The following is a 12,728-nucleotide window of genomic DNA, read 5'->3' as shown; positions in this document are numbered from 1 at the left end:
TTGTCAGTGTTAGGTAGCTACATTTAAAAAAAAAAAAAACAAAACAACAAACCAAACCCACAAAACAAAACAGAAGTTTAATTCTGGGAAAAACAAAGCCCTCTCTTTTCCTTCCTTTATTGCTCAGTGAATCAGAATGCTTTCACTTGAGCAAATCTGTAACTGCACCCCTCTCAGAAAGAGTAACTTTATTGAACACAAAAACCTTCAAAAGGCATGGAGTATTGTAGGGAAGCAGCCTGCCTCTGAGGGTTAAATAAAGCAAACAAACTAAAAAGTACTGTAGTCAGCTGCAAACAAAAAGCTCATTGTGCCCATGTCCCACAGGGTCCTTGGAGAAGGAGATTTTAAATCTACCAAATGTTTTGGTTTTGTGCTGCAGTCAGTCATTACAGCCTCTTTTTTAAGATGCTCGTTTGACCTGCATTTAAATGGAGGAGAACTATATAATGTTATTAATGACAGGTATATTTTTAGTTCAGTATGTCATAGGCAGTATGGAGGGCCTCTTGGACAAAGCAGTTTTTTGTCTCATTTTTACCAGGGGGGTCAGCAGTTACTTCAGAGCCTCATTATGGTTGGCTCTGGGCTAAAACATTTGGACAGCTTCAAACCTGCAGTAATTGTTGACATAAATGACAAAGTGCAGGATTTTCCTTTTTTTTCAGTGGCTTTCCTCGTAGTTGTGCACAAAAAGAGTAAGTCACACACCCCATGCAATTTGATAATGCATAATTACGTTAGTGTAACTCCCAAAGAACATGTATTATACCAACCAGCTTTTAACACCCTAATGTACTTTTCTTCCATGGTAACACACCTGCCCATTAGCAAGAGAATTTCACCAGCTCTTTGCCACTCATTTTTCAGTCTCTGTACTAAGGTGACCAGAAAGCCCGACACACACAGTATACCCACAAAATTGAACTGTACACTGTGTGAACCATGATGAAAGTTATTACTCTACAAAGAGTGGGTACAGAGCAGATAAAAATCAATCGAGTTGTGTCCACTGGCTTCAATTAGCTTTTAAAAAGTTAATGAAAGAGCAATAAAAGAGATATCTTTTCTAAATAATTATTATTTTGGAACTACTGAAAAGTTAGTATCTGGACTCAGTCATGAGTAGACATTGCCATCTAGTGGGAGTTTCTTGCCATACTTCGTGGTTTCTGCTTAGTGGGGAAAATTTGCCATACTATGGTATTGTTTTAAAAAACATGTGAAAGAGTTAGTAATCTGCTGCACAACATAATCAACTTTCCCCAAAAGATAGAATTGCTAGTGCTTTTATGTTTCAACTTCATCAGCTAGCCTTTTTTTTTAACTTGTTTCATTTGTATTCCTTAGATTTCTTTCCCAAATTATTTACTTTTTTCATAGATCTTACTGCATATTCAATCTGAAACCTGTTCTTGTGGATATTCATGGATATACATGAGAGTATGTTATTCAGAGTCCTTTTTTTTGCAAGCTAGTGCATAGGAAATGAAAGAGTTTTCAATACATCCCACTGCTCTGTTACCAAAAAACCCTTTCAAGTGAAATCTTTTGCAAAAGTCCTTAGCAAAGCTCCTTCTGGGAATTTGTCTTGCTCACAGTGTGTCTCTGTAATGGGGAGTGTTGGGTGCCTGCCTGATCCAAATCCTGCCAGTTTCCCAAATCCCGTGGAAATAAAGCCCAGATTAAGGGCTTGAGGGAAGCCATTCAACTATGATCTAAAAACTATCAGGGTCATGACGTGATTTTTGTGTGTACTTCTAGAAAAGTTTAAATACAGCAGTTGTCTTCAAATTGACTAGAACTTCTCCCAGCAAAGATTTACCAACAGACTTCACTTGGTCCCTCCTTCAGCAGGTTATTTTAGCATGTGTCTGAATTGTGCATGTGATCTACCCTATAGAGTTTAGGGCACCACCTATGTCTTTAAAGCAAGTTATATGCTTAAGCACTCACTGAATGGCGTTTTTAATCATATGAATGCTTTTGGTGAGTTCTGTCAGACTGCTCCCATTCATAAAATTAAACAGAAAAATCCTGTGCAGGAGTGGGGTGAAATTAAGTGAAACAGAGCCTATGGTATAAGGTAGTTTTTTGGTTTTTCCCAGTGTATAAATGCATTTAAATACTAAGTGAACTTAATGGAAGTATTTCAGACATTGCCAAATCTTCACAGTAATCCATTTGATTTTTTTTTTCTATTGAAAGAAAATGCAATCCCTTTCAAACTTCCCATGAGTGTCTCATGTAACAGAATCAGTGCTATATAACAGCATGAGCCAAAAAAAAGGGTTTTCTGAACTGATCCATATACTTACTGTAACCTTGTGCTGATTTCACTGTAGTTCAGCCAATCTATAAAACGGAGTAATTGCTAGGACTCACTGAAAGTGAGATGCAATTTTTAGGTAAGCTATTCAATTATAACAGAACCTCCACAGCAAGGGAGGCTTTCCTGATAAAGGTTTCTAAGAATTTGTCTGCAATTGTGAAAAAAAGCGTATTCCTGTTCTTAGCAAATTTATGGGGGGAACAAAGGACAATAGCTAGTAAGTTTTGCAGTGGTGGTTTCAGCTTGTTTAGTGATAAATACCAGGCAGGAAATGTTGCTTCACTTTAAGATGAAATGGCACAGAGAGTATTCAGTCAGGCAGTCCCTACATCTTTGCTTGTTTGTTTTTTTTTTGTTTTGGCTCATTAGTCTTGCATTAAGAAGCAATCAGATAGGGAAGCCGCCAGAATGAAAGAAAATAAAAATCACATTGGAAATTACAAGTGCCAAAAAGTGCCAAGACATATTTGTACTTTGAGCTTATTTAAACATGCTGAAAACACACTTCCTTTCCCCAGAAGGAAAAGCATTAACCCTGCAAATCTAAATAGATGTGTTTCAAGTAAATTATTTCCTAGCTTTAGTTATGTACAAAAGATTATTGGCCTTTACACAATAAGAAGGTCAAGCAGTAAAGTTTTGTTTGCACCAGGCGTTTATTTTGTTGTGCTTCATTAAACACAGTGCTTGTTGACTATTTTGGAATGCAAAATCCAAGCGATTGATCTCAGCCACTTGGTGTGCCTTTTGGAGATAAAGGAAGGGCTGAAATTTCCAAATGAGTGTCACAAAGCTGAGATACTGCTTACTTGTAGATTCACCTTGGCAGTGCAAACATCTGAAAGAGCTGGGTGGATTACTCATTAATAAGGAAATGAGTCCCTCAAATAAGGCTGGTTATCTGAAAATTTAAATAACAAATCTCCCACAAGGTAGGATCTTGTTCATGATGGGAAGGCTATGCTCATTCAGTTTAATTAGCAGCCATCTGAATGAGAAAAAATAGTGACTAGCTAATGTTATAACTCTTGCTATAATCCTGGCATTCTTAAGTTTAATTTATGTGAAAAGTCAGCCTGTCACCGAACTGGCAGATTCTGGTTGTGAGTTAATTCAATGCCATATAAGGAAATCCTCCCCAAAAATGTGGAACTTAACAAAATGTCTTCATGGGCTCTTGTAACCATCATATCCAAGCTCCCCCTGTGAGGCAAGAGAATACATTCTCTGTTTTACAGACTGGGAATCCGCCAGCCAAGTGCATTGTCTAATGCCATGTAGGAAGCCTGAAGAACTGAACTCTGTCTCAGCCGCAGCTCTAACCCATGGACCATCCACCCTATTTCTACAGGAAAAACTTCAGTGCTCTTTAGCAGAGAAAGCTAGAACCAGTAAATCCAATGTGTCAAGCACGGGCTTTGGTTTCAACAACAACAACAAAAACTGTACTAGAAAGATTAATTAATTATTACAGTATAATTAAAGACATAAAGAGCATAACAGGAGCTCCAGTTTTCAGCCTGAAATGGTGGCAGGGCAGACAAGTGGTGTGCCTCCCAAAGGACCAAATGAACATACAGGGACCAAAATCTTGTCCCCATGACTAGGTCCTACAATTACCTGATTACACAGAAACCTCAGCTTTTTCATAAAAAACCCCAACTGTCATGCCATCATGGATGTTGAGAGCTTTGCAGAGTGTCTGGTGCAGTAGTGCCTGCCTGAGCCTGAGGTGTGTTCTTCCAGCCTTCACTCCCCTGCATTCCTTTGAACTTCCCTCTCCACAGCCACCTCAGCAAAGCACACTTCCTAGCTGGAGGAGAAAAGTGTACTGGGCCAAAACTCCTTTGAAGTACATTTTGAGTCATGTACATAATTTAGATTATATGTCCTAAAATGTACAGTCTGGAAGTGCTTTGCATTTTTAATCCAGGGGAAAACTTCACAGGTGTTATGATAATGCTGCTTAAAACCCAAGTTATTAATACTTTTTAGGTCCCTCTGTGTGATCACGCAGCGTAAGTATCTCTGCTGAGGACTAAAAGGGTCATAGCAGCTTTTCTTCCATGCATTAACATAGCATTTGAATCTATTTAGATTTTCAGAAACATAAGTCGTATCTTATGAATGATACAGCTAAGAGTATTGCTAAAGGTGTCAACCGAAGCTTGGTTGTTGGCAAAAGGATGTCTTGAGCTTTATCAATTCAAACACACTGCTCCTTAGTGCGTTTTCATTGGTCTGCTGAGACAATTACAGTTTATATGAAGATATAACCTAGCAGCAGGGCGACTGGAATGACGCCAGCAGTTTTTGGCTCATCTGTGAATATGGCTGATCTTTTTTGGACATGATCTTAAAAACCAAACAAACCCAAATTGTACACGTTGCCAAGGAATGAAGGGTTTTTGTTTTTTTCTTTTTGTACAATATACTTTTCTAAAAGACAGTAATGCATTGAAACAGAAGAATCTTAAATGACATAGCCACTTCAGAAAGGGCATCTTGTTCAGGGTATTTTAAGCAGTGTTTCCCAACAGAATAATTATAACCTGAGTATCTTAGATGCTTGCTGCACTTACTGCGAGGGTAGGGGAATCTTTACACTTAGCACACTTGGTATGAGAGATTGTAAGGGATAACTTTGAAAACAAACAGTACAAATCAGTATGTGACTTATGGGATTTGGTTCTTTCCTGTTAATTTTTTGCTGATGTAGGTTTACTGGAGATAGGGCAGTCACCCCTGGTTTACACTAGTGTAAATGTAATCATGCTCATGGTCATGCAAAAATGTAATCCGTAAGAGGAAAGCAAAATATTAGTTTATTTGTCTAGCAACTTATTCCGCTCAAACTGTGAGAATCTTTTTGTATCATTATCCCATTATCAGTGGCTAAATAAGGAATTGAAAAATTACAGAAGAGCTGGGTGGAGACCTAAGAAAGCAATTCAGCAGTCTGGAACTTCCTCTGCTAAGCAATTCTGGCACTAAACCCAAGCAAAATCAGAGTTATTCAGCCAAAATAAATCCATGCAATGACGATATCAGATGTGAGGTAACAGCAAGTCATGCTGAAGGATATCAGACATTCTTGAATAAACCGCAGGTCCTAGATATAATCCTTTGCCATTACGCTGCAGCCCTGCCAGCAAAGCAAACACAAATTTTGGAGTCACGGCAAGGCGAGTAAGAGCATAGAGAGTCTATGTGCTCAGGGTGGGAGCTGGCAAGCTGCTGAGCACCTTCAGCTCACACGTCCCCGATAGCCATAAAATATCCTTCATTCCCACACTCTGATCCCTGTGGAAGCAAACAGCTCTCTAGTATCATTTCCACAAGAAACAGCTGTAAGACTTGGGGAAGTCTTTCCTTTGCTGTCAGGATGTTACTGATCAAACTTTTCTACCACTAACCTGGCTGTTTAATTTCTCTATGTGTCCGTATGTCTGGGCATATTCTTGAAAGTGATTGGATTGCCTCAGCTTAAGAAGTTGCTGCCCATCCTGTGAGCAGTGTGACCAACCATGCGTACACTTACATTAGCAAACCTTACTTTTCAGTAAGACATTCAGAGGTGAAAGCAAGAGGTGATCACTTCTTTCTGCTTACCCCACCTCTACAACACTCAGACAGACTTCCCTGCAGCGCGAGTGAAACCCACACCAATTTTCCTGCCATGCCTTATGCTTTGTGGTGCTCCTGAAGGTGCCTTGCAGCCCGCCCTGTAGAGGAGATGGAGCAGGTACCTGGGGCAGTACCATCGGCGAGCCTAAGCCTTCAGTGTGTGCATACACTCGGCTATCCCTGGTTTAGCAGGCAGTAGGTTTCTATGTTGTGGTAGCACGACCTTACCTGATTGAATTCTTCCATCCTTAACCAGGTCCGCTGTAAAAAGGTGCTAGACCTTTGGCTCAGTGGGCTTTCTAAGATACCCTTTTGGAAAAGAGGTCTTGGAGCACTCTAAGTTACATTAATACATGCCATGCATGGGCATATTCCTTCCTTCCCGTTTTCCTTCTTGCTGGAGATGTGCACAGAGCTTGCTTTTCTTTTTTTGCACTAGGTGTTGCAGGAAGCCCCTCACAAAGCAAATCCCATTTGACTCATATGTATGGTATTTGGCTACTGTGCTTGAAAAACTCATACTCTGATTTATAAGCTAATGTGAAATGCTGAATTCTGGACCGGACTAAATGAGTTAGTGTGTATTGTAGTTTAGGACTATTAAACACTGAAATGCTGAGATGGAATTAAGTTAGTTCCACATAAAAAGCGGGATGCTTCATTGGAGGTAATAAAATCAGTGCAGAACAAATTTATTTAGAACATGATTGTTAAATTGCTTGGATAATTAAAACCTGTGATGGGTAAGATGACAGGTGGTAGGAAAAGGTTAAGTATTTAGCTCAGGTTTTTTCATAGTTTGATTCATTCTAGGGTAAATACTACTTGTGTGGGGTATGTAAACTTTATTTCTAAAATGTGTTCACCCAGTCAGTGAGTAGTGGTTATTTCATAAAGTTAAGAAAATAGAAAGCTAAACTTTTATGACATTTATATGGGCCAGCTTTAGACAGAAAGATGTAAGCACTGAGGAAAATATAAGCACTGTAGAAACTGTGTAATTTTGACCATACAAGGGGCTAGCTGCCTGGTTAATGTCTGGCGTTTATGTGGATTCCAGTTCTTTCAGATATCTATTTTTATCCTTCATTAAATTCTTCTTGGAGTGACACAACAGAAATCCCAAAGAAAATCACTAAGAATAGTTTTCCAAATATTCTCTCACTTTTCTTTATATAACATTATGCAAATCTCAAATTACTGTGCTTCATTTGGGATCAAGATGAAACAAAAAGCGGGATAAAGATTATCCCACCTCTGATGACAGCAAGGAGAGTAGGCTATATGTCCCCTATCAAGGTCTACTGCATAGATTTTCTATCATCAATGTTACACTTCCTTTGTTTCTATTTTTCCTGCTTATTGACTGAAAAAACAGACTGAATCCTCCCTAATTTTCATCCAAAAATGACATCGTGCAATGATGAGCTTAGCCGCGCTTGAAAGAGTGCATTTTACAGCGGAATAAAGGTGGGTTTAGCCCATGCAGGGAGTTGTGCACAGCCTGCCAGCAGCCAGCATCCACAGCTCTTGGTAGGGACATACCTTTAGGTAGATGCAGAGCTGAAAGCTGCAGCGCTGTGTAGCTAAGGAAGTGCAGACCTGCGTGTAGCCAGCTTGAATCCCAAAGAACAGAGCGTGCCCAAATTGATATGCCAGATGTGTGTCCCAGGTGCAGGGCTAAGAAACTTTATTTTTGTATGTTAAAGCTATTTTTCAGTCATTTGAAGGTTTGGTTTTTTTGGGTTTGTTTTCTTTTTCCCCCGTCACACACCAACAATCAGATTTCTACTTCTAAAAGTAGTGTGCCAGTTTCTGTGTTTATTCATATATATTCATAGATGTCTGGAGTTAGTTTTTCTGCAGAGGGCAGAATTTAGATCATCATTTCTAAAGCTGAAAGGCTGCTGCTGTATATGCTCAGTCTGCCACCTAGGCCTTTTTAATGGAAATATCAATCTGCAGTGATCTGGGACACATCCTGACACCTTTACTTATTTTACACTTAATTCTGCACATTATTCCATTGAATGACTTCATTAAATCACAGAATCACAGAATGATAGCAGTTGCAAGGGACCTCTGGAGATCGTCTGGTCCAACCCCCCTGCTAGAGCAGGATCACCCAGAGCAGGTTGCACAGGATTGCATCCAGGTGGGGTTTGATTATCTCCAGAGAAGGAAACTCCACAACCTCTCTGGGCAGCCTGTCCCAGTGCTCAGTCTCCCTCAGAGAGAAGAATCTTTTCCTCATGTTCAGATGGAACTTGCTGTGTTCCAGTTTGTGCCCGTTGCCCCTTGTCCTGCACTGGGCACCACTGAAAAGAGTCTGGCCCCATCCTCTAGACATCCACCCTTTAGATATTTATAAGCATGGATGAGATCCCCTCTCAGTCTTCTCTTCTCCAGGCTGAACAGACCCAGCTCTCTCAGCCTTTCCTCATACCAGAGATGCTCCAGTTCTTCTAATCATCTTTGTAGCCCACCGCTGGACTCTCCCCAGCGGTTCATTGTCTTTCCTGAACTGGGGAGCCCAAAACTAGACACAGAACTCCAGATGTGGCCTCACCAGGGCAGAGTAGAGGGGGAGGTGAGAGAAATGAGGTCAGAGAATAAATAATTTGAGTCTGAGAAGCTAGTCTGTAATTTGCCATTTAGTAGATGTGGACTAACGAGGGTTGTGGGCTATTTACTGCATTTCCTGGCATTCCACTTCATGTCTGTCTATGTAGGAAAGTGTGTTTCAGCACACTTAGGATCAGATTTTGCTTGCACTGAATTATGTCACTTTGTTTTGTTCACCTGACACAAGTTTACAGTAAGTGAGAAGTTAGATCAGAATATTTTTTCCCATTGAGATAATCTGTTAACAGAGTGGGAGGATATTATAAATTTAGCCTTGTTTAGCTCGTGCTTAACAGACTGAATCAAACAATTGACGTTCCTCTTCACCAAGGGTAATATTGTGTCTTCTTCTGTAAAATGGAATGTAAATATACTCCAGCACTGGGAATAATGTTTTTTGCTCCTCTTTTCTTCAGCAATATGAGAACTGGCGACCAAACCAGCCAGACAGCTTCTTTTCTGCTGGAGAAGACTGTGTTGTTATAATATGGCATGAGAATGGACAGTGGAATGATGTACCATGCAATTATCACCTTACCTACACCTGCAAGAAAGGAACAGGTACAAACTTAAGTAACAATAGTGTAATTCTCTAAATTCCAGTTTTATAAAGTTAAAATGACAAATTCTAGCTGGTTTCTGGTGACCAGTACAGTGAGCCCTCAAATGAATTAGCCTCACAGTCATCCTTCATCTATATCCTCATATTACGTCTCTACCTATCTGTTCTTGAGTCAGGCACAAAAGTATACACAGTTGAAACTCTTGGTTAAAACCAGGCAAATTTCTTAGGCACAGATCTCAGCAAAAGAGGCATTCATGTAACTGGCAGACCTGCTTTACTTGCATACCATGAAAACATTACCAACTCTTCTTTCCTGGGATGGCATCACTGTCAAGTATGTGGGCAGCAGAATATTGGCAGGCAGGCAGAGCAGGCAGCTGGCCGCTGGTATGTGATTAGCTTTTCAGCATCAGCTGAGCATACCTTTCACCCATCAAGTAATGCTGACCTTTGTCGTCTTCTTTTCCAAAATCATCTGGTTTAATGGCACTGCTGGAATCTGAAAAGCACGTTTGGTTTGTAGACTGTTAGAGCTGATACTTACAGGAAACCTGACTGTTACCAGGAGCCATACAGTGATGCTTTAGGAATTGCCTCTGCCTCTTCAGACTGGGAAAGTAAAGCAGCAGCCAAAATCTTGTGTGCGCTCCATTGTTCCCAACTACCATTTACAACTTTTTGTTAACATGTTCTCTGGGCCTTGGCGAATCCATCAGTTTTAAGTGCTTTTAAATAGTCTATTGTTGAGGAAGACATGATAAGTATTGAAAATGAGACATTTTTCTTAAATGCTTGTAATAACTTCATTGGTTTCCAGGTTTTGCAGATTTCCAGTGAAAAGCACTACTTTGTGTGAGTAAGCCAACCTTTTTGGCTCAAATTTACATCAGAAATTTAAACCAAAAAGACAATACTAACCATACTATCTGCTGTTTCCCAATTTTCGTCATTACTATATTTGGTCTACAAGACTGGAGAACCACAAAAGCCAGAAAAGGCTGATCTCCTTGTCCTTATTTGGATGTGTCTTTTGGAAGTCTAACTGAGGTCCCTTGACATCCTCCCTTAGCCAGGGTTTAGAGGTCAGCACCATAACCAGCAGTGCATTTACAAACTGATGTTTTGGGCTGTGTTCTCTCTTCCTTTCAGTTGCTTGCGGTCAGCCTCCTGTTGTGGAAAATGCAAAGACTTTTGGGAAGATGAAACCTCGTTATGAGATCAACTCCCTTATCAGATATCACTGCAAAGATGGTTTCATCCAGCGTCACATTCCAACCATCCGGTGCCAAGGGAATGGAAGATGGGATATGCCTAAAATTACTTGCATGAATCGTGAGTTCTTTGAAAGAAAACCAGTGCTGGACCAGAAACGATAGACTTATTTAACATTAATAAGTAAAGAACATATATTTTAAGAGAAGTGCAAAACTGGTAGACAAATTATAACACCAATACTGCTCACTCTATTGTAGGAATAAACATCAGGCCTTCAAAACTAATGAAAATGTTCCTCTTCTGTTTTTACAGAAACCACTAAGATTCTTTTAAAGTAAACAGCAACACTCTTACAAAGCCCCTGAAATCAAAATTTTCCTAACAACACTAACAGTTCTTTCTGCAACTGTGGTCTAACTGTGTGTAAGAGGTGTTTCTCCTGTCTGTAACATGGTCATGGTACCAGTTAATCATTTGTTAACCCTCTAAATAATCAGGAATAAATGGAACTGTAATGTGAAGTATAGCCAGACCATCCATAGTTACATAATTTTAAATTAATTTTGCTTTTTTCCTCCTTCTCATTGCAGCGTCCACATACCAAAGGACTTACTCTAAGAAATACTACTACAAACATTCTTCATCAGGAAAGGGAACATCGTTAAATTCGTCAAAACACTATCATCGCTGGATCAGGACGTGGCAAGACTCAAGGCGCTGAGAGCTAAATGGTGAATGGGGATTTCCACCATTTCAGCCAAAGTTATAACTTTCTGTGCCTTTTCTATCACTTGTAGGAGTATTATCAAATTGTTTTGAAACTATGGACTGCGGTATTCACAATGCATTTTGCAAAAATATGGTGTTTATCAGAAAATTTAAAAAAAAAAAGGAGAAGTGCTTATGGGGATAAAAGGAAACCATTTCCAGCCTATAAAGATTAGTTTTCTATATGCCATCAGTGTGGACCATTTTATGATATATACCAGCCTTCTGCAATATTTAAACAGCTCAATTCTAGCACCAATGAAAATGTAAATAAGATGATTTTAATGTTGTTTAATTGTGTGTTGTTTTTAAAATCCTGTATATAAAATGAAAAGTCACACTAATTTCAGGCATATTTATGGTTAGAACGGCCTCAGAGGTCTTCAGTCATTTATGACGATGTTTTTATGTTGTTTACCTAGGCTGGAAATGGTTGAAATAACTTCACTGACTGAAATTTGCTATTATCAGGTGAAGATAAACACACAAGTTACATGACTTTTTTTTTAAAAAAAAAAAAAAAGGGAACTGTGCCAATTCCCATCCAAGGTACAGTTTGTGTCCACGTGATGCAAAGTTTAGACAGAGCACATAAAAGTGGCATGAAGCATGAACTAGGGACTGCATGTGGAACTTTTTTTCTGCTCTCCATTCCAGCTTCACCATTCATAATAAAAGAACTGCATGGAGGAGCTGTGTATGGCAGAGAGGGCCTGTAAAAATCCAAGTGCTAATACATTAACTTTATCAACCAGGGCCACTTTTTTGAAAAGAGAAAAAAAAAAACCTGAAAAAAAATTACTTTCACAACATTAACCACAAGGTCTATATTACAGGTCTCTGCATTCTAAAATGGAGATAGACCTGGTGTTTGGGGGATTTTTTTTTGTAAAAAACAAACAAAAATCAAAAAAGTAAATAATTTTGTATATATAACCATTTTTTAATCTTTTTATAAAGTAATGAATGTTTGTGTATGAATGCTGCAGCTGTGAAGCGTACATAAATAAATGAAGTAAGCCATACTGATTTAATTTATTGGATGTTATTTTACCCAAGCAAAGAAGATTGAAAGAGCTCACCAGTGCAGTATTAGCCCCTGAGCTCCACTTTTGGAACCATCTTTCAGTTCAACTGCTATTTCCCTGGAGAACAAAATTCCTGCTAAACAGGATCATTTGTTTGCAGTTAGATGGGTGAGAACTGTGTGACTTACAGAAAAATCAGAATCTTGGCTTTCTAGAAAGAAGTGTGTGCACAAAGAGATTGTAGGTTGTAGTTGGTGCAGTGTGTACGTAGGAGTTTTCTATTATGATTTCTTACCCTGGTCAGCTCGATGACTGACCTGGATCTGTACAGTAAGTGTAGAAGGTAACGTTTGAAACGACCTCTCCACAGAAAGGACTGTTATTTCTGCAAAAAGTGCCTTGCACACCTTTGGGCACAGGACAAAAAAACCCCCAACAAACCAACAAAAGAAAACCCCAACAAAAAAACAGTGAAAATAAAGACCAGTAAGTTCCCTATGATATACCTTCTAAAATAACATTACAAATACAAACACAAAAGAGAGGCTTATGCCTTTGTATTAGTGTG

At 39.3% G+C, this 12,728-nt stretch overlaps 1 protein-coding gene across 3 annotated transcripts in view; it reads left to right on the top strand.

The window, feature by feature from the left end:
• Positions 1 to 11,989, top strand: part of VCAN (versican) — a 112,612-nt gene extending 100,623 nt beyond the window's left edge. For all 3 annotated transcript variants that reach the window (XM_075740933.1, XM_075740932.1, XM_075740934.1), the window contains exons 13-15: positions 9,001 to 9,145; positions 10,299 to 10,481; positions 10,955 to 11,989. In XM_075740933.1, coding sequence (XP_075597048.1) covers positions 9,001 to 9,145; positions 10,299 to 10,481; positions 10,955 to 11,085 — 459 coding nt within the window. In that variant the 3' untranslated portion in view covers positions 11,086 to 11,989. The remainder of the gene's footprint in view (positions 1 to 9,000; positions 9,146 to 10,298; positions 10,482 to 10,954) is intronic.
• The last annotated feature ends 739 nt before the right edge of the window (positions 11,990 to 12,728 follow it).

Source organism: Balearica regulorum, chromosome Z (assembly GCF_011004875.1).
Source record: "Balearica regulorum gibbericeps isolate bBalReg1 chromosome Z, bBalReg1.pri, whole genome shotgun sequence".
In the NCBI taxonomy this organism is placed as follows: Eukaryota; Metazoa; Chordata; class Aves; order Gruiformes; family Gruidae; genus Balearica; species Balearica regulorum.
This window is presented reverse-complemented; position numbering and strand designations above follow the sequence as displayed.